The sequence below is a fragment of the Medicago sativa genome, chromosome 6 (genome assembly GCF_051527215.1).
Source record: "Medicago sativa cultivar Bolivia chromosome 6, Bolivia_mono, whole genome shotgun sequence".
Lineage (NCBI taxonomy): Eukaryota > Viridiplantae > Streptophyta > Magnoliopsida > Fabales > Fabaceae > Medicago > Medicago sativa.
The window spans coordinates 29,875,334-29,901,955 of NC_140754.1; the positions used below are offsets into that span (position 1 = coordinate 29,875,334).

General features: G+C 33.2%; 1 protein-coding gene and 1 long non-coding RNA gene across 5 annotated transcripts; one reads left to right on the plus strand and one right to left on the minus strand.

The window, feature by feature from the left end:
* Positions 1–2,553: 2,553 nt before the first annotated feature.
* LOC146914421 (uncharacterized) lies at positions 2,554–5,996 on the minus strand. The gene is made up of 3 exons (XR_015016749.1): positions 5,765–5,996; positions 4,268–4,362; positions 2,554–2,838 (listed from the first exon to the last, which is right to left on the minus strand). It is a non-coding gene; the product is annotated as an uncharacterized LOC146914421 (long non-coding RNA).
* A 9,295-nt stretch (positions 5,997–15,291) lies between these two features.
* LOC146914422 (polypyrimidine tract-binding protein homolog 3-like) lies at positions 15,292–24,692 on the plus strand. Of its 4 annotated transcripts, none has more exons than XM_085717286.1 (15): positions 15,292–15,426; positions 16,153–16,219; positions 16,859–16,930; positions 17,023–17,099; positions 17,278–17,356; positions 17,661–17,784; positions 18,284–18,348; positions 18,451–18,500; positions 18,745–18,786; positions 18,871–18,922; positions 19,011–19,068; positions 19,178–19,191; positions 20,091–20,198; positions 20,286–20,429; positions 23,889–24,692. In XM_085717286.1, exons 2-15 carry the CDS (start codon positions 16,163–16,165, stop codon positions 24,276–24,278), a joined length of 1,332 nt encoding a protein of 443 aa, XP_085573412.1. In that variant the 5' UTR covers positions 15,292–15,426; positions 16,153–16,162; the 3' UTR covers positions 24,279–24,692. The 4 variants fall into 4 exon arrangements, with proteins under 4 accessions (XP_085573412.1, XP_085573411.1, XP_085573414.1 ...); XM_085717285.1 differs by having other exon boundaries at positions 15,292–15,365; XM_085717288.1 differs by having other exon boundaries at positions 15,422–15,551.
* The last annotated feature ends 1,930 nt before the right edge of the window (positions 24,693–26,622 follow it).

The following is a 26,622-nucleotide window of genomic DNA, read 5'->3' on the forward strand; positions in this document are numbered from 1 at the left end:
GCGTTACAATATGACCTATATTCGAAGAGTTATTTTAAATTTACCACAGGTGTGTCTACACGAGTTTCACATAAATACTTCTTTTATATGAACTTACAAACCAAACATATACAATCCATTAATAGCCAAAACCAGTCCATTTAACTCATGATTTCCTTAAGTTCATCTTAATTCCATTAACATTATCATGAAACCCATAAACCTTAATTTCCAACTTCAGTCCAATTATCACCAACATCCAATTCAATTCAAATTCAATCTTAATAGGAGAACTCACCTCATTAAGAAGTTACAACTTGATGCATAAAAGCTCCAATCTACCTCCTAACTCCTTCCAACACTTCTTTGTTCATCGATTTCTTTCAAAAGTTAGCCACAACAGTCCAAATTCGAGTTCTTGAATGAAAACTACATACATGTAATTGCCCAAACAACCTAAATAAAATTAACTCAATTAAACCCCAATTTAGGATTAGGGTTCAATCAAGGAGTAAATAGAAGGAGAATTTGACTTATCTTTATCCAACTGTTGCTTCTAAACACCAGCCCAAATGTGTGGTTATGTGTGGTTATGTGCATGAAAAGAAAAAGAGAAAATGAGATGAGAAGCAAGGTTTTTGGCTTAAATACTCTTTTGTTGAAAAGACACAATTTCCTCCCTTTTACTTGTAATTCCAATAATTCTCGTACATTCTCCATTTTCACGGTTAATTTACATTGTGTCTGCTAAAATATTATGCGGGATATTACAATTGAATTCAAATTTGAAACAACAATGACACATAAAATTGAATTAAATCCTTAAAATCTCACACTGCACACAAAATCAAAACTTACACATACAAATCCCCAAAATCTCAAAACCTAAAACATACCAAATTCACATTAAAGCAACTAATTAAATCCCAAAATATTTTGGCATAATTTTTGGAAAATAAAATCTCTCTGGATGACTATGACTTGCTAGAGGCATCAATATTATATCACCAAAAAGAGAATCCAACCTTCTTTCCAAATTCCAACAATAGAGTATTCTAATGATGGAAACATAGGTTTGAATATTGTGAGAGAAACCATGTTGGTCTTTGAGTTTTATGAGAGTGCAAGAGAAGAGTTGTTTCGATAAAGGTGAAGTTTTAGGAGGATTTTGGAGGTGATAGGGTCAACAGACGAGGAATTTGAAGGTTTTGTGAAATGGGTTTCTGAGGAAGAAAAGAGTGCAAGTGATATGGAAGATAAAAACCTGAGTTTATTGTGATTAAAAGATTTCGGTTATGAAGAGAGGGAGAATAATACAAGATTCTAGGTATGATGATTTTAGGTGTTGTTAATGGTAGTGTTTTAGTGATGAGAAAATGATGTTGATGATGATGAGAATTTTTTATGCTCAATTTATGTTTTTTTTCTGGTTTTTTTTTATGAAGGTTGGTTTGAAGATGAAGAAGTGGGAGGAAGAAGATGAAGAAAGAGGAGGGGTGGTTTTAGGTCATTTTTTGAGAGAAACTCCAATTTCTCTCTAAGTTTTCTTTCTCTTTTACTCGTCGAGGAGGGGTGGTTTTAGGTCATTTTTTGACCTAGAATCACCCATCTGCATCCTTTTTCTCTTTTCTTTCAATCTAAATAAGTGATTTCCACACATATCAAGTGTTTTCTTTTGTGTGTTTTTCGTGATTTCGTCGTCTTGTGCGGCGTTGTTTGATTTCGCGTCTTGTTGTGGTGTTCGTTTGGTTCATATATTGAAAGATCAACTTCAGTCAATCACAGATTCAATCGATGATTTGGACGCCAACTTTGCAGATCCGGAAGCATGAGTATTCTGATGATTTAGATTTCATCATAGTTTTTGTAGGCATTTTGCCGTTATATGCTATTAACTTGGGTGCTGTGAGTTTGTTCGCAGATTCATCCTTTACGTTTTTAGCGATGTTGATTCTAATGTATTTTATCAATTTGAATGAATGAATATCGTTTTGTTTTTGTCAAAAAAATGAAGAATGAGAAAACAATATTAGTTGTAGGCAGTTTACAATAAGATACAATAGACATGCACGATTCAACGATCCTCTTTTTAAATAAAAGATCAAAAGGTTTAAATTAAAAAAATTAATTAGGTTTATGGTGGACCACCTGTTGTGTTGACTTTATTTTGTTAAAACAATAAGTTCTGGAAAGATGTTGTATCAGATGTCCTAAACATGTAGTACGACACAATACTTAAGGTGTTGTGCATTTTTTCGCATTCTTTGGTGTGATGTATTTTCGCGTATGATCTAAGAAGATTTAGTTTATGTTACTTGTGCTCCAAGATGTGTGTGGCTCTATAAACTTTCCTTTGTCGGTTTACGTTGTCGTGTGTCTGAAGTTATTTCCAAGAACGATTTGCTTCAAATATATCGTGTGCTTCCAGAAGATTTGAAGAAAATACATTTTTGTACCTTATGTGTAACGACCCGATTTTTTTTCGGACGTTAATTAGCAAAATTCTTGGTGAAAAGATGAATAAATTATTATTTTTAGATAATATCATTAACGTGAAACTCATCGACTCTAAAATAAAACAATAAATAATTTTCTCTTTGAATTTCCAAAATAGTAAATTTTACATCAAAAATATAATATTCCTAATAACAAGACACTTAGTCTTTTTCTACCCAAGACTACACTTAGCTGGTCAAAGTTCTGGATGCTTGTGAAAAGTTTTCTCAACAAGGCTAATACCAGTGTCTAAATATATCAAGCCTCCAGATGTGCACCACCACTTTACTTGCATCTTCTTCTATTGTATCACTTTACCTCCCTGACGTCGCCGTCAAGGAGGAAAGACGGATTGACGATCATCTGTCCAAAAGTAAGGGTCATCTCCAACTAACAAACATGGTACAAATAGGCATGCAGACATAAATTTTATAACGATAAAAATACAAAAAAAAATACGTACATGACACATTACTCTAGTTTATTATCATCACACCTATCCCCAAGATACAACCTATCTAAAATGTGTTAGTCCCTATTGGTTAATCTATATGCCAATGCTCATGATCCGGATTTCACCTCTAAACGAAGCCAATTGTCCCACCATTGGACAATATACCTCACCATTGGGCAATACCCCACCATTGGTTAATAACTCCTAAAAATTCGATGTTCAGTACCCCATCGTTGGGCATTATTCTGAATCATCTAATGCATATGAATCGTCACTACCCCACCATTGGGTAATGACTCCTAAAACTCGATGTTTAGTACCCCCACCGTTGGGCATTTGTCTGAGTCAGCTAATGATGAATGTCTCCGTAAATACCCCACCATTGGGTAATAACTCCTTAAAACTAAGTCTAGTATCCAACCTTTGGATATAGTTTAGAATCACCATTTAGCTACTTAAGATTATGCACCCATAAGTAGTATTCATGTTATAGCAGCACCACACAAATAATAATACATGATATTCATATCAAAACAAAACCACCAGGATAATTATCACAACACCAATACATAACACATAATCATTCATTTCAAAACAACACCACTATGATAATTATCACAACACAAATATATATACCATAGTAGTTAATAGCGGATAGCGGCGCGTAGCGGCCGACCCCAAAAATGCTACAGCGGGATAGCGCATAGCGCTATGACCGCTATTTCATAACTTTTTGTACACCAGAACCTGATGCTGCCATGGCTGTGTTGTCCACAAAAACAACAAAAATATGGAAACATAGAGAGCATAAAAGAGCTTTATATGAACAAAACAGAGGATTGTTTGTACAAACAGAAACAGAGAGAGCAGAATGATGTTTGGAATCAATAACAAAGAAAATTAGAACAAAAAAGTAACAGGACAACAAAGTTTGAGATTCTTAAACAAAAAACTAAGAGGATAACAAAAGGCCTTTTGCGTTTTGTGTTTTGCAGTTAAATGCCGTTTTGTGTAAGAATAAAAGATGAGAGAAGCTGAACTTTTTAGGTTTCGAAGAAAATGTCAAAAATACCCTTGTTTTTTTAAAACAAAAACAAGTTCGTGATTTTCTCTTAAAATTTAATAGCGGTTTTAAACCGCAACCCGCCCGCAAAACCGCTACGCAGCGTTGCGCCGCTATAGTAGCGCTATCTCACACCGCAACGCTATGGCTTGTTGCGTAGCGCTCCGGCACTGCACCGCACCGCGCGGCCACTATAGCGGCGCTATTGGCCGCTATTGACTACTATGATATATACACATATACACATACGGAAGCGCGTGGAGTAATGCCCTTACCTTCTCAACAACGATTCTTAAACTCTCCAAGCAACGGTCTTTGTTCCAATATCTCTACACCTTCACAAGTTCAATATTTACGATCACACCCACTCCTACAATATCTATCAACTAATTTAGAAATAACCCCTAATAAATATACAACCGAATTTTATTTATGGGTTAAATATGTTTTTGGTCCCTATAAATATACCAACTTTTCGTTTTAGTCCCTCTAAAATTTTCCTTCAACTTTTAGTCCCTCAAAAATTTTCTATCTTCACTTTTGGTCCCTCTTTTAAAGTAAACTCATATGTAGAATACATATTTTTGAATAAAAGTTTGCATAAAAATTCATAATATTATAAGAATCCCTCCCAAAAAAAATTAGAATTTTTTAACAAAACATGAATTTAATATGAATTTTTATATGTTTGACGGTTAAAAATTCATAATTAATTTATGTTTTGTTAAAAAATTCTAATTTTTACAATATTCTACACATTTCTGCACAATTTCATTAAAAAATACAAAAATTAACTTAAAAATAGGGATCAAAAGTAGTGATTGAAAATTTTATAGGGACTAAAAGTTGAAGGAAAATTTTAGAGGGACTAAAACGAAAAGTTGGTATATTTATAGGGATCAAAAACATATTTAACCCTTTTATTTAATAAAAAGCATTTCAAAGCTTAACTAAAGTTCAAGATAAACAAGATGATTAATTGTTATCCTTCTTCTTCCACTAACTTTCTAAATTATGTGTCTGTAGTAACTAGCAATTTCAGTGAATGGAATATAAGAATACTTATAGTTTACTACCTGTCAACAAACATGTATTTTAATCCATGCATACTTGCAAGTTTCATATTACTTCAAGTCATTTTTTTTTCCCTTATCCCCAAAACTACTCATTGCCGAATTACATAGTAAATCTTTTCTATACTATTGAATGAATCTCCATATTATGATATTAACAAAAGACCAAGCACTGTCACAAAATGTTAGGTTTCTTAGCAGACAGAAAAACTTTAGATAAGAGGTAATTCTTGAAGTAGTTTTCACCTATAACTTTAAAAGTGATTTTCCAGAAATTTAACTATGTTGATAATTTTTTCCTAACATTTAATTCCTACAAAAATAAATCAAAGGATGTGAATAAGTGAAGTGGTAATTATCACAACAAAAACTTTATTTTCTTAATCATGAATAAAAATAAAACTCTAGTAATCATAAATTTCATGGCATAATGGAGATTTACTTCCAATCACTCATATTATAAAGTTGTTTTCAAAAATCCTAATAGCTAATTGGTTGTTTTCTCTATAACCCCAATTATCCTATTACTAACACCAGAACTGTAATAATAAGACAGACATGGCAGAATTGATTGATTCTATATAACCCCCAATTCTCCTATTACTAAAACCAGAACGTTAATAAGACAGACATGGCGAAATTTGATTCTCTATAACACCATTAATAAAGAAAAGATAGCAAGAGGAAAGGTATTCTTACTTGTCTCCTTAAGGTAAATTTCTTGTTCTCTTTTCTTTCTAATCCCTCCGTCGTCCCTATGTAAGCACCTTTTTTATCAGAGACAAAGAATGTTTACATATAGGGACGGAGGGAGTACTTCAGACTCCTCTACGTTCTCCTTTTTTTCTCTATGTGACCCTTTCTTTTCTAAGTAGTGGAATGAGTGTGTGAGTGGAAGGAGTTGGCCAGGTAATTAGGAAGGGAAGTTGAAACTTAATTTCAATCATGGTGACATGTACTGGGTGGAAAAGTGATGTAATCTATCTCACTACTTGCACATAAATAATTAAACAATTAACTATTTCTATTGTTGACTTAATTATATTAACACGGCCAATCATATTATCAACATGGTCTTGACTTCTATAAAAAAATTTAGTAGAACACATTTAAATAAATAGCATAAAATACGGGATCTTACATTATTCTATAAGGAAGGCTTGATGCAAATATATTTCTTTAAGGAAGATTTAAAGCAAATATATTTTTGTGTATCTAGATCGTTGGTGCCGAAAATATAATAGATCTGGTTAAAATATATTTTGTGTTTATAGAAGATTGTTGATGAAAATATAATTATGGGCAGCTGAATTGTTTAGCTCATAGAAGTAAAAGCACATGGAGAACAATGACTATATAAGAAGGACTCTACCTTAATAAGATCATATATAAAAGTCGTCATTGAAGAATTGAGTTTTAGGGTTTCGTTGTTTTGAGTCTTTGTGTTTTATTTTATATATCATACTAGTGCTGCTACTGATTATCAAAAACTTAGAGTTGTTTTGTTTTAGTTGAGTTGTATTTTGTTCTTTGTATACTACTCTAGTGCTTCTAGCAAGAGTTGGTTTGTATTTTGGAGTTGTTCTCCTATATTTATTGTAACCGTGATTGAGTCAATCACTAAGGATAGTTGTTGAGAGAAAGGAGAGGGGTTTCTCATATTTAAGGGGAGTCCTAGATATAAATACATGAGTAGTATTAGGTAAAGAGGCAATGAACAAGGTTTGTTCACATATGACTAGGAACTGATACTATTGAGCTTCTACAACTCATAAAATTCAACATTAAAGAAAATATTGTTGACAAAGAAGATGTAGAACTGATGTTAGATGAGGTATTGGGTGTTGAGTAGGTAGAGAGAATGAAGGAAAAGGGGTTGGTGGTTGAGGAATGGGTTGTGGTAGTTTATGATTGCAGCAATATTGATGGAGGTTAGGGAGATGGTTGAGAGAGAGGAAAGGAGAAAACATGTGCCCTCCCATTTTTTCCTTTTCCTTTTCCATTTATTTTATTTCAACATTATTATATTTTAATTTTATAAATACACACGTGGCTTTTCCTTTTTTTAATTCAGAAAATACACAGCTGGCATGACACATAGGATTGACCAGGTCAAAATTGGTGTTTTGCAAAAGGGGCTAAACATGGGGGTCACTTTTGCCATTTTTTTTAATAGGGGGCTAAAATTGCAACTTTTGCCAACTTAGGGGGTAAAAAGTGGGTTTAATCCTTTAGCATAAAATCTGGTGAAAGCACTCATCAATCCATGTCTCATGTGTTCCTTGGTCTTGCATAACATTTTTGCATGTATAACACTTTTTCCAAGAGTTTGAATCGTATCATCACAAGTCTCTGACTTGGGATCAATCGTCTCATGATGTTGTGAATCATATCATGCATGAATCAAGTCAAATTGCCTTGAATCGTATCAATAAAACTTTCTGACTTAAGATTGAGTCAACTCAAATTTATTTGAATCGCTTCAATCTGCATCCTGGGTCTTTTGAATCGATTCATTTTTTATCTGATGTGTTTCAATCTTCATAGCATCTTTATAGTCTTCTGCCTTGTCTTTTAGTTGTCTGAATCGATTCACACATTTAGTGAAACGATTCACACATTTAGTGAATCGATTCACATAGTGGGTTTTAGACGGAAATTTGCACTTTGTTGGTCTATATGGCTAGATAGTTACCAAGCTAGAGGGGGGTGATTAGGGTGGCAAAAATACCCATGCCCACGGGTACCCGTGGGTAAAATCCATCACGGGCACGGGGCGGGTAGCTAAACGGGTATCCACAGGTATAATAAACGGGTATTTGACTACCCATTATTATATGGATACAAACACGGATTTGTACCCATACCCACGGGTACCCAGACCTGATAATAAATTAAGTAAATCACTAAAATATCCTTATATATCTTATCTTATTACTTAAAATTCTTACCTTATTGAAGGAAATTTTACTGCCCACATAAGATTCCTCATTAACAACCTATTTTTATTTTCAATCTTTTTAATTCATCTTATTAAGTTCACGTTCCTACTTCATTCACATCATAAAACATATCATATGGATTATGTAAAAATCATGAATTTCCTATGGATTATGTATGATTTATGAAATTTTGAATGAATTATGTATGAATGTTTAAAAGTTGAAGTTTTTTGGTAATGAAGAAAAAGTTATTGTTTGTACAAAAAAAATATCAAAAATCCATGGGTACCCATGAATACCCATGGATACCTCAATATCCACGGGTACCCGCATAGTGGGTAGCCACGAGGGTACGAGGCGGACACGGGTATCATATTTATCTAACGGGGCGGGCACAGATATCATACTATCTGTACCCATAGATACCCATTGACATCCCTAGGGGTGAATAGCTTTTTAAAAGTTTTTACGGAGTTTTGATAAAACGGATTTTGATGAAATTGACTATTGAAATTTTGCTTGAACAATCACAATCAATGAATCAACAAGAAGCAAATATATGTGGAATAAGATTTTGTCTTAGAATTGAGAGATTCACGATACAAATCTTTTTACACAGTCAATTATTAATAATCTTTGAACAAGGTACAAAACAATACACAATTTCAAACCAAACCTATGTGAACAAAAATACTATGCTATCAAATCAAAACACAATGCAAGTGTAATTGAAGAATTGAATGGACTTTGCAATCAATTGATCTAAGCAAATTATGTGAAACCTAACTCAATGAATTAGGTTAATTTTCAATGAAAAACAACTTAGATCAATACTAGAAATTAACCTATCAATTATTCAATTAATCACAAGCAATATCAAAAAGTAAAAAGGATAAGGAAAGAGAGAGAGATAACACCGGTGTTTATAGTAGTTCACCCTTTTTCGTCCTCGCTTAGGGCTACGTCTACTCTACTTGATGAAGTACGCCTTCACCAAGGTCATCCACTATGTAACAAATGTTGATTACAATGTTTACAAAAGATCCTTCAAATTAAAGCCCTAATTCTTCAACTCCTATGTAAAACACTCCCCCAAACTTCAAGTAACCCTTGAATTTGGTGCTTCTTGAATCTTCGGATCCTTGAATTACTCGTGCACTCCTTCGAACTCTTCACTCTAGTCTTCAATGCTACGTCCGGCAAACGAACCCCCTTCGACTTCAAGAACGGTTAGAAAGACCCCCAAGTCCTTTGGAGGTGGAATGAGATTATTCACTTCCTTTGAAGCCTTGATTAAGCCCAATCAATCTTCTTGAGAGAACCAACTTACAATCCCTACTAGCACCCTAGAGAATCTATACACTCAAAGAACAAAGTGATTCTAAGAAAAAGTGTTTAATCTTGAAGAATATATGAACAATGAGTTTTTGAGACCTAGAGAGAATAGTTCCAAATGATTCAATAATTTTGAACAAATGAGGAGAGGACAATACATAGGACAAGGTAGAAAGGCTAAATTTTCGCACAAAAACAACAGTATGAATTGATTCACTTACCAGTTGAATCGATTCAAACAAAGGAAAATAATGATGAAGAATGAAACGTGTCAAGAGAAAAATGAAACGACTCAAACAACCCAGAAGAAGTTTGATACGATTCAAAACAAGTTTGAATCGATTCAGAACATGTCAGAGAGTTTGATGAATCGATTCAAACACAAATTGATATGATTCATAAGTGAATCGATTCAAATGATTCATGATATGAATCATAACAAGTCAGAGACAATCAACCATATTTCAGATGTCAGTGAATCGATTTAGACTAATTTTGATACGATTCATGAGACATCAGAGACCACAGTGAATTGGAAAAGATGTTAATACTATTTGTGAGACACATGATGCAACCACACTTTGTTCAAGAATATTTAGACTCACTGGGGTGCTTTGTACAATCTACAAACTAGTTAGCAAGTAAGCTAATCAACAACTAGAAACAACAAAACTATAAGACCAAAGGCATAAAACATCATCAAAACCTAGAGGCTTCAATCTCCACCTTTTTGATGGTGTCAAAACACCATGTTGATGATTAGTTGCTCCCCCTGAAACTTGGCATACAAGACATACAAACAATATTTTGACAAGAACTATACTAACAAGATATCAAGGAACAAATAGTTATAGCGAAGATAGGCACAAACATATCGTAGGAACTATAGAGAAGATAGGCACAAACATATCCTAGGAACTATAGTGCAAACATTAAATCAAGTAGAATTAAACATAAACAACCAACATGAGCAACTATAGTGAAGATAGGCACAAACATATCATAGGAACTATAGTGCAAGCATTTAAATCAAGTAGAATTAAACATAAACAACCAACATATCAGTAAAACCGAAGCGGCCTAGTAGTAGCATCACGAGCTAGTAATAATGTCTTGGTCCTAAGTTCAACACTCAACTCAAGTCCTTTGTTCAACACTCAACTCAAGTCCATGTCTTGGTCCTAAGTTCAACACTCAACTCAAGTCCTTTTGTTAATTTTTTCCTTTTTCTTCTAATTAACACAAAAACCGTTTTTCTTTCATTAATTTTTCTTCTTTAACTATTTTTTTAGTATGAGAGGCCTTTTTGGCTTGGACATAATTTATTATGGATTTGAGGCTCCTCAATCTTCTCTCCAATTCAACCAAATTATCCTTAACATATTTGATTGTATATTTAGAAATAAAAGCACAATATAGTTATAAAGCATGAACAACAATTGTCATAATTTTTCATTTGAAAGAACAATCATTATAATTATTCTCTAAAAAAACATTATAAACCTTTTATTCTTGCCTTTGTACAAATTAAAGAAAATAACAACCTAGAAAATTGATAAAGATATTCGTTTGAAGTTGTATTTTTATATTATTGATTAGAATATTGGTTTTTTACGTGTTAGTTACAATAATGACTTTTTTTTTATCTTTACGGATCTTATTTTCAATTTAAATTGATAATTGCTCTTTTAAAAAAATTATGTTTTTATTTTATTAAAGGCCTATTTTTACATTAGAACCGAGCCTCTAGTTACTCAGGAACGGCCCTGCGTGTGGGCCACCCGGATAGTCATCCAGAGGCCAGGGTCTGACACCGGCACACGCTTCCCCCTCCACCGCTGCTGTTTCTGGCCATCATCCACATCCTCCTCCATTACCTCAGTATCATCCTCCACCTGATGCTCCACGTCCATCTGATCGTACTCTGGCTCATCCTGAGGATGAGGCTCATCGTCAGCAACAGCACGGTGTGGCCTACCACCCCTACGCATGAGAGCTTGAACTACACCCTTCGCCTCCGCCTTTTGCCGACGCTCTCAACGCTCTTTCCTAACGGATGCGTGCATAGCTTCAACCTCACCCCTTATGCAATCAACAAGATCAACATGATCCATACCTGTAACATGCATATTAGGGTAATCAACATAAAAGACACAACACAGTACAAAACAGGGACAAAAAAATACTCAGGTTCATTCCAGATTTCATTTTCCGAACTGCAACAATCTAGTTCGGAAATCGAAATCCGAACAGCTTCAATGCACAAGAATTTTTTTGGCCAAATTAACTTGCATGGATAAGAAATTCAAACTAACCTTCAATTTGATGTTTGATTAAGCTTCAAATGCGGTGATTTTGAGCAAAAAAAAAACCAATTGTGGACCGATTTGTGCAATTCAAATTTTAGGATAAGGGGAGAGAGAGAGAGAGAGAGAGAGAGAGAGAGAGAGAGACTGTAAAATGGGAGGGGTGAACTTCTTTATATATATCGAAGTTGTCTGGATTACGTAATCCAGATTACATTTCGTATTATTCCGGATTTCGTAATCCGAAGGGCATTTTTGTCTTTTTTGCAGGACTCGTGGGTATGACGTAGGGTGGGAAAAGTAATAGTCTTAAAACAATTTGACTATTTATTTCGATCAGACGACTCAAATCAGAGGAAACTCAAATCACAAGTTTTGGGTCTTTTGAGTCAAAAACAAAAGTTTTGGGCCTTGTAGTTGTAAGAATTATGCTCTTTACTCAACCAGTTTTACTCATTCCCAACTGAGATGACCAAATTACCCCTGCGTGAGTTAACTCACGCATGTGTAAATCTCAGTGTGAGTTTACTCATGCGTTAGTTTTACACATGTGTGACTTACGTCACGTCGCGTGAGTTAACTCACGTTAGTTTTCAAATTCCAAAAGCATGGCTCTTTGATGCGTCAACATGATAGAAACGCCTTGCCAGAACTGTAACGCCCGCTTCGATTATTTAATTATTTTAAATGAGTTTTAGAATATATTTATATGATTAGTGTGATTTATAAGATTTATGTGATTTATATGATTTTAGAGAAATTTATGAGACATTGTGACTTATTTTATTGTTTAATAAAATAAGATTCGAAAATAAAATAAATATTAAGTTGTGGGGTTATTTTGTGTAGAAATATATTTGTTATTTGATGTAGAGATATATTTGTTATTTTGTGTACAAATATATTTTTTATTTGATGTAGAGATATATTTGTTATTTTGTGTAGAAATATATATGTTATTTGGTGTAGAAATATATTTGTTATTTTGTGTAGAAATATATATTTTATTTAGTGTAGAAATATATTTGTTATTTTGTGTGGAAATATATATGTTATCTTGTGTAGAAATATATTTGTTATTCAATGAAGATATATATATATATATATATATATATATATATATATATATATTTTTGGTACAATTTGTTAAGATATATTTGTTATTTGGTGTATTAATATTATTAAGTGGGAGAGATATATATTTAATTTAGAAATAAATAAGATTATGAGGAAAAGAGTAATTTTGAGGTGTAAGAGAAATTAGATGAGGGGTTATAAATAAGAGAAGTTGGGTTTAGAAAGACATAGAAAGTACGATCAGTTTTTGGAGAAAACAAGGTTTAGAGAGAAGAGAAGAGAAGAGAAGAGAAGAAGAGAAGAGAAGAGAAGAGAAGACAAAGAGAGAGAGAAGGGCTGCCAATCGATAATTCTAAAGTAAGGGTGAGACTAACTTTCAGTAATATTAAGTGTATAATTCTGATAATTAGATTTAACAAGTTGTAGGTTGAGTTTATGAGAATTTGAGAATTAGGGTTTTGAGAGAGATTTGATGATTAAATGATGAAAACTTGTTGAATTGATGTAGAAATTGTGTACAGACCTTAGATAATCCATATGATGATTATTGGAAGTAGTTTTGAGGTTAGAACCATTAGATTAGGTGAAACTTGTAGAAAATCTGCATTCTGCCCGAATTTTGATATTAAAACTGGTATTGATCGGTGCGGAATTAGTCTTAGGTGTAAACACAAAAGTTGTAGGTATGGATGTTAGCTTTCTAATGTCGTTGGTCTCACGTCAAAACGATTTATAGAACTTGAGTTATGATCAAATTACTGCACGTAGGTCACAGTGAATTTTTATGGACTTTCAGCACAACTTTTCCGAATTTAAAATGAAAACTGGTATTGATCGGTACAGAATTGGTCTTAGGCGTAAACATGAAAGTTTTAGATAATTTTGTTAGCTTTCTAGTGGCTTTGGTTTGACGTGAAAATGATGTTTGGTCTTGGAGTTATGATGAAAATACTCCAAGGAGGTCTTAGCGAAATTGTACGGTGATAACATTCTCTGTTTCATGTTTTTGCGTTTTGTTCATGTTTCTGTTTTGAATTGATCTTTGTTGTAAACATGAAAGTTGTTGATATTTGTGATATCTTTCCACTAGCTTTGGTTTGACATGAAAATATGTTGTGGATAATTTATTATGTTTTTACAAAGATACATAGTGAATTATTGTTGATGTTTAAATACGATGTTATATGATGTTGTTTATGATTAATGAATATGATGTTTTAAGATGTTGTTTATTATCATTTGATATTGTTATATTATGATATGACATGAATTAATTATGTGATCCATATGTTGTCAAGATGCTAAGATGATATATGATGTCATGATTAAGATGATATATGATGTTTATGATTATTTATTATGATAATATAAGATGAAGTTTATGACTAATGTAGGAAGATTAATGATACTAGTTAATGAAGTTTAAGTTGTTATATGTGATTGATGAATTATATGCTTAATATTGTAGTTGGTGAAATCTCACCCCTTTTGCTTAAAAATGTTGCTCTTCGTATGGGTAACTTGCAGGTAACCAAGATTAGTTGCGGTCGTGAGTGGACTCCTCACAAGTGTGTCTTAGGTGCTCTGATACGTAACGAGATGAGATTATGTCTTTTCTTTCTGTTCCTTACGTATTACTTTATGAATCTTTCAAGAATTGATGTTGAACTAAGTTTTATGAGATTTTATATTGAGGCCCTTGTGCAAAAGATTATTTAAGTTGTTGAAATTATTCCGCTGCGAAGTTTAAAATAATATGATATTGGATTTTGAGGGATAAATATTTATTTATTCAGCTTATGTTTTTAGAAAAAGAATGTGACATTCCGTTTAAGTTGAATTACTCTGATTTTTATTATGAAATTTTTATGTTGGGAAAATGGGGTGTTACAGGAACGATCCATACATCATCACTACCTCATTCAATTCAATACCCAACAGACCAAACCATTCCCAATCCGTGTCAGTTCTCAACCATTAAAACTAAAACAAAACAAGGTTGCAACACCTTGTATTAAAGAATGACAATTTTTAGTTTGTTGAATCTATTTTTTTTTTTTTGTCTTAGATGAAGTGGTAATCCACTGAAAATAAACTCACACACAACTGTGAGGTTCCAGGTTCGACCCCAGATCACGACGTCCGGCCTTGCAATTTCGACATTTGTCAGTTGAGCTAGGACTTCTAGACTGTTGAATCTATCTTTTATCAATGGATAAGTATTGCCATGAGATTTAAATTAATATAATTATGGTGTGATTAAAGTAAAGCGGCGGGAGACAACTTTTGTAGGTAATGAATGAAACATTCTTCTACCTTGAATAAGCCAATGCAATGCAAAACCATGTTGAATATGTGAAAACAAAACTGGCATGAGTTAACTCACGCTGGTGTTCAGAACGTAATTTTTCAGCCTAACCTAAGTCACAATGATCTAACACATGCGTGAGTTAGCTCACGCAGGGGTATTTTCGAAAATTCAGTTGAGAGTGAGCAAATCTTGTTGGGAGAAGAGCAGAATTCTAATTGTAACCTACATAGGTCAAGAATTTAACACAACATAAATAGTTTCACAAAAATATCACATTTGAGTTACTTACACACGATCTCTCTCTCTCCTCTGTCTTTTACTCTCTTGAGGCAAGCTCTCTCTCTCTCTCTCTCTATACATGTTTTCAGTGTTATATGTTCTCATTATTATGTACGATTTTCTCTACAAGTTTTTTGCGCCTTTTTTTTACAAATTTGAGATACCCTTTTGCTGTATATCAATATTTTTCACAACTCTTTCTTCCACTTCACTCGTTGATTCATTTGATGAAATGGGTATCTGAGTTTTTCTTGAATTCAATTCAGTATAACATAAAGTTTGAATTTTTATGCGATTAGCACTTTGTTTGATAAAGTTTATGATTTTATATAATTGAATATTGATTTATTGTAAATTGGGCAAAATAAATTGGTTTTTTTCTTCTGTTAGTTTGTTTTTTGGCGTTAGAATTGTGTTGTTGAGTTTAACTGTAAGCATATTTATGTTTGCACAAATGTTATTAGTGAATTTTAGGGTTTGATCATTAATGCTACAGTTTGTGCACGTTTGGATGAATGGTGAGATTGTAAAATCACGCCGAGCCACCGTAATTTTGTGAAGCTATAAAGTGTAGCTTTTGCCAGGATTACGGTGACTCGCTTTGATTTTGTAAATTTCACTGAGCTGAGCTCGATTGATGAGCCGAGGAATTTTAGGGTTCAAACTTTTGAAATTAACGTAATCGCTAATTTATTAATATTTGTGTATCAATTAATTGATGAGCTGAGGGATGCTGAAGAAATTTTGAACCAGAATTTTTGTTAGGGTTCAGATCTTGAAAAGTAATATAATCACTGATATATTATTATTAATATTTTTTATTTTCTGTTTTTGTAGGTAATTTGAAATGGCTGAACAATCCAAGGTCATTCACGTTCGAAATGTCGGGCATGAGATATCTGAAGTAAGATCTCTCTTTATGTTTGTATTTGTATTTGTTGTGGTTTTTTAATATGATGATCATGTCATGGATTCATTTATATTAACTCAATTATGTCCCGGTCTGTGAAAGGAAGAAACTAGCTTAGATCCTTATTGATATCGTAATCAGTTCCGTATTTCTTTATTTATGATATTAATTGTAACAGTTTTTGCACGCTTGAATGTGGGTATATATAAAACTGAGTTGGATTGTATTAACTTCAAATGTTGGCTATTCTTTTCGTTATTAATTGTTATGTTTATAAAAGAAAGCTGAAAGATCACGTCAGTAGATTATATTCTGTTGACACAGTTTGAATTGATCCGATTTTTGAGCCAGTGATCGTGTGCTATTCATTATAACTTGTGATGAAAAATAAATGATTTTGAATCATGTGATGGGCATGAATTGGTGCAATTCTGTGTCATTGCTATGAATTCACGATTCACATCTCTCATATCACAAATTTTTTTATAATACATATCACAATTCAGCGTCATTGTGTGCATGAATGTACGCCTATAGAATACATGGGGTGAACAACAAAGATGTTCTCTTTTCAAGAGCTTTTAGTTTCAAATTTCTTCTATTATTTGAATACTGTATCTCATCTTGTTGCAGAACGATTTGCTTCAGTTATTTCAGCCTTTTGGAGTCATAACGAAGCTTGTGATGTTGCGTGCTAAAAATCAGGTTTTCTTTCATGCCTTCAAATGAATCTTTTGGTTATTCTCAGACTCTTAGAAGTTAGAACTCACAGATGAATTGTTTTATCATTCTTGCAGGCACTTGTACAAATGCAAGATGTTCCTTCTGCTGTTAGTGCTATACAGTTCTATGTAAATTCTCAACCAAGCATAAGGTATACAAGGATTCTTCGTTTCTTGTAATTTTTATCCGACTTGAATAATATTGTGTTAACTTAATGTTGGATGACATAATTTTGATATTTGGAAAGCACTATTCATTCATAGTGATTTAATAAATTGCTGTTTACTACTTTACCTAACTTATGTAATTATCATTCTGTTTCATTGAAGGGGGAGAAATGTTTATGTCCAGTTTTCCTCTCATCGAGAACTGACGACAATGGATCAAAATCAAGGACGAGAAGATGAGGTTGGTTTTATTTTGGTTTTTCTTTAATGAATAATGTTAACCTTTTTGATTCTCGTAAAAGAGGTGAATCAATTAGCCTTTTTCATTTGGCGTTTGTATTCTCCATTTTTCATGGGATCTTTACCCTATAAAGAAATAGATAAATAATATTTATATTGCTATATAATTATATTATTTTCCATATAATTGATTTATTGTTAAATTCTCTTTCTCTATATCATATACCTCTCTATTTATTCTCCTTTCTTTCTATCTCTTCTCTTTCTCTATGCTGTCTGCGGTCGCCAACTCTTCGGATGCTTAGCCAAATCGAATTCTTTTAGTTACGGTTCATCAAGTGTTGTATCCTATGACTGTGGATGTTCTACAGCAAGTATTTTCTCCTCATGGATTTGTGGAAAAGATTGTGACATTTCAGAAGTCAGCTGGTCAGATTCTCTCAGATTTATTCATTTCTTTCTCTTTCTTTCTTGTGAAGCGCTTTTGAGATTATTATGCACTAATTTATTGTGAAACATATCAATATATTTTCATCTTTTTGTAAATAAACAGGAAATTTTTTGTTTTGAAACATATCAATATAGGTGAAATTATTTTTCTTGGTTTATAATGTTTCATGGAATGGTTCACTTCATAACACAATGACAATGTACATATCCTTTATAACTAGATTTGGGGAGCGAAGAATGTCCCTGCATTCAATCAGTGTTCTATATGTCACGAAAAAAATCAGTCACGAATATCTCGTCATTACATGTGTCACTTTTTAAGAATCAAGAATAAATTTTCCATTAAGATTTTGACAGAAAACATGACTGAATGGCGAATAATATCATTGTGAAACATCATGATGAACCATTTCGTGACATCAGGCAATTTCCTTTTTTTATGAATGAAATTTATGGTTATATTTGATAAATTGTGCAGGGTTTCAAGCTCTCATCCAGTATGAGACTCGTCAGAGTGCTGTGACTGCCAGAGGTGCATTGCAGGTTGTTTTGCGATTACATGAACTTCATGCTTTACTCTTCTTGTTAATTCTGATATCTTTTTTTTCTGGAATGATGATGATTGTACTTTTGGATTTTTTCTAGGGACGCAATGTTTATGATGGTTGCTGTCAGCTGGACATTCAGTTCTCAAAGTAGGTTAAAGTTATCTCTTTGTCAACAATTTCATTGTATGTATTACTTTTGGAAAAAAAACCTAGTCACGCATTGAAAAAAAGAGTGGCAACCCTCATCTTACAAACCGGTTTTGTAAGGATGAGTTGAGAATTTTTGTGTGCTCCTTTGCTGGCTTATTTTGTATCCTCTCACCTTCTTTTAGTCTTTACCTTTACTTAACTATTTTTTTTTTGTTCTTCGTTTGATTCATGTTTATTGCAGCCTTGATGAACTACAAGTGAACTACAATAATGATCGGTCAAGGTGATTCAATCGTTTTTTTACTTAACGTAGTTTATCTTTTAACACCGTATTCATTTTTGCTGAGTTTATTCCTCATTTCTGCAGGGACTTTACCAACCCAAATCTGCCTACGGATCAGAAAGGCCGACCTTTACAGGTACGTTTATAATCATTCGATGAGCCAAATTTTCTTGTTAATCTTTGTCAACTCCATTCCAATACCATTTTCATCTTCTATGGGATAGGCTGGATACAGTGATGCAGGAAATTATGGGGGAATTCAAGGTTCTGGACCCAGACAAGGTGCTAAACATTTTTATTTGCTAATGTGCTAAACATCTTCTATGATCTTCACAAGTATGTTCATTGTCTGTTTGTAATGTACTAATATTTTGCTTTTTTCTTTTTACAGCTGGATTCTCACAGGTGGGTGCTTTTCAAGCTAAGTTGAAGTCACCACATTCAATTATGAATGCAGAATTTAATATATGAAATGTCTAACTGTTTATGCCTCTTTATTTTCTATTTTCAATAACTTGTTAAAATTCCAAATACCTTGTTAAATGAATATGACCTGAAAATGAGTTTACAAGTTGGAGATATCCTTCACCTTACAAGCAGGTTTTGTAGGATTCAGTTATGTTCAACCCAAATTTTAAGATGGTATCTCAACTTTATAAGTCGGGAGGGAGTGTGTTGGGAGACATCACTCACTTTATAAGTCGGTTTTGTAAGACTCCTCACTAGCAACCAATGGTGGGACTTTTAGTTTGCTTATATTTGACAATATAGCTAGATGATGGGGCTAGCTGTTTTATTCATTTTTTTTTATTTGCTTTAAATATATTTTGGCGCAGTCGGCTGCAAGCTGCTTGGATCTGGTTTTTAAAGGAAAAAAATTAAGAGGGAATAATTCATAGGGAGGTTTTATCATACTTTTATGGACAACAATATTTAGAAGCATTTTTTCCTCGTTGGGATTTGATTCATAGGGAGGTTTTTATTGAGCTTTCTGCATTTTGAAACTGTATGGGATTTTCTTTTATTTTGTGATTAAATAACATTACTTTATCAACACATTACTATAATTTTCTTGTTTGTAAATCAACTATAGATATGTATCTAATAACTTTTTAATATTTTCAGCCATTTTGTGTTAAATGACAATACTGTGTGTGAACCCATTACTATGGCTTTCTTGTTTATAAATTAAATGCACACATGCATTTAAAATGAACTTTTATTTAGTGCATGTTTTGCTTAAATTAATTTTAAACGCAAAGGTTAATCCCTCCACATACTTATCAGTTTGTTTTGCATTATAGATGGGCAATGCTCAAGCAATTGAAGCTGCCTTCGGGGGAGATTTGCCTCCTGGAATAACTGGCACAAATGAAAGGTGTACCATTCTTGTCACAAATCTCAATCCTGACGTAAGTACATTTGCTTGGAACTTTTCATTCTGCAAGAAAGTTGTCTCCCTTCTATTTAAATGTTTGCTTGAAATTTTGTTATTTCAGAGAATCGACGAGGACAAATTGTTCAACTTGTTCTCTATTTATGGGAACATTGTCAGAATCAAACTTCTCCGAAATAAACCAGATCATGCACTTGTCCAGATGGGGGATGGTTTTCAAGCTGAATTGGCAGTTCACTTTCTGAAGGTTAGTTTCATGGATACCTTGGTAATTATATGATCTTGTGATATCTTGATTAATGTTAAGGGTCATTGTTACCTGTTATAGTTGTGCCTAATGATTAGAATCTACGAGTGCGAAAGTTAATCTGTCTGAAACTGTGTAGTTTGATTGATGTGGACTCTTGTATTTATTGAGATGCATTCAGTGTTCTAGGAGTTATTGAGAGTTGGCAACAAAACCGACTCAGCACAATACGGTCCCTGATTTATATAGTGTACCTGTACTACACATGCAATGTTCACACACCATATGAAAATACACATACTCTAAAACATGAGAAAATTATTATATTTTTCTATTTTTATTAGAAGATATTGTGGCTATTAGTTTTACTGTTAGTGGGCTTAGTCATGTACTATTACTCACACTTCCGTTCCGTTGTGCTAGTATTATTCGTCTTTTTGTATCATCTCTTTTTACTCTCTAAAAACCTTAATGGTTCTGACCAGTGGTCATAATTGTGATTTATATCGCAACATCGTGTGATTCCACGATCTCACTCAATCTTGGCCTTCCAGATTGCATGTAGAGTCGTATTCTACTGAGATTGAAATTGCAAAATATCTTGCAAAAATCTTGTGACCTTGTTTTTTTTTTACTCTAGAAGAAGAACAAAAAGAAAGATAGCACAATGGATATTGGGAGAAAAGAGGGCCAAATTCATTACTATTACCATATTTTGGGTTACATTACTTTTACCAGTTTGTTGGTTGACTTAATTCAAAAACTTAATGGATCTTTTTTAATCTTTTTTATCTTTATTTTTTAATTGTGGTGTCCTGTTCTACATCAACACTGGTTTAGGCTATTTTAGTCGTGAAGACCCAATAATAAATTAAGTAAATATTGATGAATTAATTTAAAAGTTTCTCTAACTACATTAAATATTTTCTTTATAAAATCAATTAATAAAATATTCCTCAACTACAAATAAGTTTCTTATTTCCTTAAATCAGCTATCTTCAATGGAAAGAGGTTAATTTGATCTATGCTCTATGCTCTATGCAATGCGTGTGTAATTTTTCATTTTGGTAGTGTTCTATCCTTGAACGATGTAATCTTGAGGAAGATACAGCGGATTGATGAAGAAGATGTTTCGTTGTGGAAGATCTCGCCGGAATCCATTGAAGAGACCCCGTTGCTGGTGAGACGTAAGGGGTGGTATCTGCTAATGCGCTCCGACGCCCAAGTTAGGAGGGAAACATGGAAGGTTGTAATGGATTCCCCTTTTATATAGGCATAAGGGAGTGTATTGGGCTTGGAGCTTTTTGGGCCTTACAATTGGGCCTTTGCTAAGTGGATATAGTCTTTTAAGTGGGTTTAGGTCCACCTAAAAGGCAATATCTACTTAGCAAAGACCCAATTACATGATAAGGTCCAATAATGCTTCAGGTCCATTACACTCTCTTATGCTTATATAAAAGGGAAATCTATTGCAATTCCAAGCAAGTTTATTCTATTTCATAAACCTTTCGACCTCCTTGTTTTCCACCTGACTTGGGCGTCGGAGGTACCACCTCCTTCCGTCTCATTGACAACTGGGTCTCTTCCATGTTCTGGCGAGATCTTCCACAACGAAGCTTCTTCATCAATCCGTTGTATCAATGTGAGTATGATTATCTTCCTCAAGATAACATCGTTCTAGGACAGAACTGGTAATATTTTGGAATTTTACGATCTTGTTTGGCTCTCGAAAAATATAGATTGTTAGAGGGTAACAAGATCGTAAAACGTAAGATCCTACCAAAATGAAAAATTACACATGCATAACACAAACTAAATTAACCCTTTCCCATTTAAATATAGTTTTTATGGAAATAAGAAAATTCTTTATAGTGAATTAATATTTTAATCAAACTCATTTGATTTTATTAAGAAAATACTCCCTCCGTAACAAAATATAAGCAAAAATGAGTCAGAAGATTGATGTATTTGGTGTAAAATTTAGACCAGATACATCAACTTTCGTTGACTCATTGCTGCTTATATTTTGTTATGGAGGGAGTATTAATTAATTTAATATAGTTAGAATTCAATTCATCATTCCTTTCTTAGTATATTATTAGGTCTTCATTGGTAAAACAATAACTCAACCCAAACCAATGTTAATGTAAAACAAAACAGCAACAAATAATTATAAAAAAAATTATTATTATTTTTTTAAAAAAAGGCCACTCGAATTATTATAATAACGAGTTCCTAAAACAAATGTGTTCGGACCAAATGAGTTTTTATTACTTTTAATAGTCACGGCCATCTTATCAGCAGCAGCACTGTGACATCTTTCTCCTTCTTCTGGCTGCGTACTGATTTCTCAATTTTTTGCCATTTTTTTTTTCAAAATATGTGACGGGTGACATGGTAGTCTAATTCTTCACTGCATGCTATGTTGAAACCCTGTGCTTCCTGGTCAGCGGTCACCACTCCTTCCTCTAGTTTGAGCTTCACCTGTTTTGACAGTCTTCCCACTCTTCTCTTCTCCTATTTGAGACATGTATCTGTCTGTGTTGAGTATTGTTTTCGTCCCACATTAAATACATCACTCAGAAACTGGTCTGATCCCTTTAGAATAATTTCTTCTTTTCGTAATCACCTGTTTCTGTTGCCTTGCTAATGCATTTCATTGGCCAATGGCTTGGTTCCATGTCTGGCTGGCTGCAACCTGAGCAGTATCAATTGGTTTGTTTATAGATTGGTCATTGTTACCTGTTATAGTTGTACCACCTAAGTATTGATAGTTTCCATCTGAACTTTTGTTTTATTGTAGTTCGAGAATTCATCACAAATTAGCACAGGTATCTGTAGAATATTCTAAAATATGAAGAAAGATTAAAGAGAAAAAGAATCACATTTTGGTTTCAATGGTTTGTTGAAGTAGTAAGTTCAGTTTTTAGACATTTGGGTATTTCTTGGAGAAATATCAGAATATTGATTCTTCTGTTGATGATAAATATACATTTGAGTCTAATTCTTACCCAATAGCAAAATGGAAATAATCACAATGTCTCCCGTTCTGATATTGTTTCCACTTGCCCACAATAAATTTTACCCTAGTGATATGCAACATGATTGAAATTGAGAATTGTATTTCACGACGGTTTATTCTAACGACATTTTACAGTTAAAAATATGGTGCTCTGTGCTTTGGTGTTCATTATTTCTCTATTCTTTCATTAATTTCACTGGTGCTATCTAGTATGCAATGTGGATTCCTTCAAATACTGTTTTTGATCCATATTTTTTAGATGTTGGGATCAAACATGTGGTCATTTAGCATTACGTTGTAATCATCAAGACTGGATAGCCATCTACAAATTATGCATATTTTCTACCTCTATTGTTATTGTGGTCTGAAGAGTTATCTGTATATTTTCTGCTAAATTGTGAAACTGATCACTTAAGTCTTTTCAATTTCAAATATAGGGTGCTATGTTGTTTGGAAAGTATTTGGAGGTGAACTTCTCAAAGCATCCAAATATAACCCAAGGTCCTGATACACATGAATACATGAACTCCAATCTCAATCGATTCAACCGAAATGCTGCTAAAAACTATCGGTATTGCTGCTCGCCAACACGGATCATCCACATGTCCTCCCTCCCACAAGAAATTATTGAAGACGAGATTGCAAGTCTTCTGCAGGAGCATGGAATCATTGTCAACTGCAAAGTCTTTGAAATGAATGGGAAAAAGCAGGCTCTTGTTCAGTTTGAGACCGAAGAGGAGGCAACTGAAGCCCTTGTTTGCAAGCATGCAAGTTCACTTTCTGGCTTTGTAGTCCGCATCTCCTTTTCGCAGTTGCAAAATATATGATGCAGTGCACTTCGGTACGGAGTAACGGAATTCTATCTTTATTTGGTACGCAGGATTCTGAATTTTTGAAGGATAATTTTATGCAGACAATCCCATCTTCTGTGTCTTTTTATGGTCTCATTGGTTATGAATTAACTTATAAAAACTTGTTCGTGATTTTTCTCTTTCGATCATTTTTCTTCTCATCTCCATTGCCTCTATTAGTTATTTTTATGTTAGATTGCTGAGGCAAGGTTTATGGTTGCAGATGTATGAAGTTTTGAGGAGTAGAAAAGAGAAAATTAGTTTATTGTTTAGAGTTGAGGAATTGTCTTATGGTTTTTCTTATGATGATTGTTGATGTATATTATTTGGAATACAGGCTTAGTTGGCCTTTCTGTTGTATTCTCAATAGAATCCTGCTCTTTACCCAAACGGTTTTGCTCATTCCCAAAGTAAATGTCCAAAATACCCCTACGCATGTTAACTCACGCTGCGTGACTTAAGTCACGCAAAAAAAAAAAAACACTAAAACCCAGCGTGAGTTAACTCACGCTGGTTTTTTTTCCTTTGAATTTCACTACAGAAAAGTTATCCAGTCTTGATAGAAAGTAGAAACAATGTTATAAAGATGACCCTCGCCAAACATCAAAGAAAAGTCAAATATAAATTCTGTCAAAAAGGTACATGCTAAATTCATTCTTTTACATTGGCAGAATCCATGTGTTTCCACGATTAGTCACCACATTTCTAGCAATAATGACGTAAATGGGGAGTGTTTTGATGAGTTTGTAATTAAACATAACTGTAAGTACCAGAACAGGAGACTATTCAATACAAATGTGTGCAATTAATGATCTTTTATAAATTATCCTTTTACAATGTCTTGAAGACTTTCAGGATAAGAACCTATCTGAATTTATCTAATAGGGAGTGTTTTGATGAGTTTGGAATATTGATGAAACAAAACCAGCGTGAGTTAACTCACGCTGGGTTTTAGAGTGTTTTTTTTTTTGCGTGACTTAAGTCACGCAAATTTAACACTAACGTATGCGTAGGGGTATTTTGGACATTTACTTTGGGAATGAGAGAAACCATTTGAGTAAAGAGCAGGATTCTTCTCGATAAACATCAAATTTTTCTTGTTCAAAATTTTCTTGGCAGTAGCAGTGAACTTTGATTGAGTGCCAAGAACACAGAGTAAGAAGCTTCATTGGGTGTGTGTAAATAGAAACAGAAATATAGCACAGTCGCTGAAAAATCTATAACTTTAACTAAATGTTTGATTTCAAGTGGTTAATAAACTTCCATCAAGATAAATTGTTTAGGACAACGTAAGTTTGATTTCAGATTGAAACAATTTTTAATAAACTTTTATTATCTTTCGGTCAAACTTTGAATTACTAAAGTCATTATGTATAGCCTTTACTATCAATGATATCTTTACTTTTTATACGGTTGATGTTCGCGTCTCTGCGCCATTGCTTTTCTGTTTTCACCATTATGTATAGCCTTTAATTACTATTTGTACTGAGTGATGGTGATGCTATACAATTATGAAATTATGAAGGAGCACGTCAGTATTCACAATGATGGTGGTCTGTAAGATTTGCAAAGGAAAATAGAAACAGACATATACACATTGGAAAAGTAGCCTTTAATTAGTATTTGTACTGAGTGATGGTATACATTTTTCTTTCCTTTTTTCAAGGTTTTGGTCAAAAAATCACACAGTAAGAAGCTTCATTTTGTGTTCCATGATTTTGAACTCTCTGAGTTTGGAGATTGCCTTTTTGCACAGTTTGGCAATTAGAGGCTAAACCACCTCTCTCATTAAGCTACAAAAACACACACTATCTCCAACCATTTTCTTCATATTATTTATATAGATGAGATCATATTCATAGAAGAAACTATGAATATTCATAGTTTCTTCACAAGTTCTTTTCTTTCATTCCCTTAGCTCAACCTTAGATGGAATAAAAAGGTAAATTAAAGCATTAGGTGAAGAAAAAGAACATGTGCAGTATGCAGCGTTAAGGGATATGTTCATTTGCTTCTTTTAACAATTTTCCCGTGCATTATTATTTTTCTATTAATCTATAAAGACAAATGTTAGCATATAAGATTTTAGATTTGTCTTTGATGAATATTTTCTAAATATTAAATTTTTATATTTTTTGCTAATTCATACTTAAAATATTAAAGGTCAAAGACGTGCATTGACATGTATGACACAACCAACCAAGTTAAAATTCTCTCAATTTCTTTCATTATTAAATTTTTATATTTTTTGCTAATTCATACTTAAAATATTAAAGGTCAAAGACGTGCATTGACATGTATGACACAACCAACCAAGTTA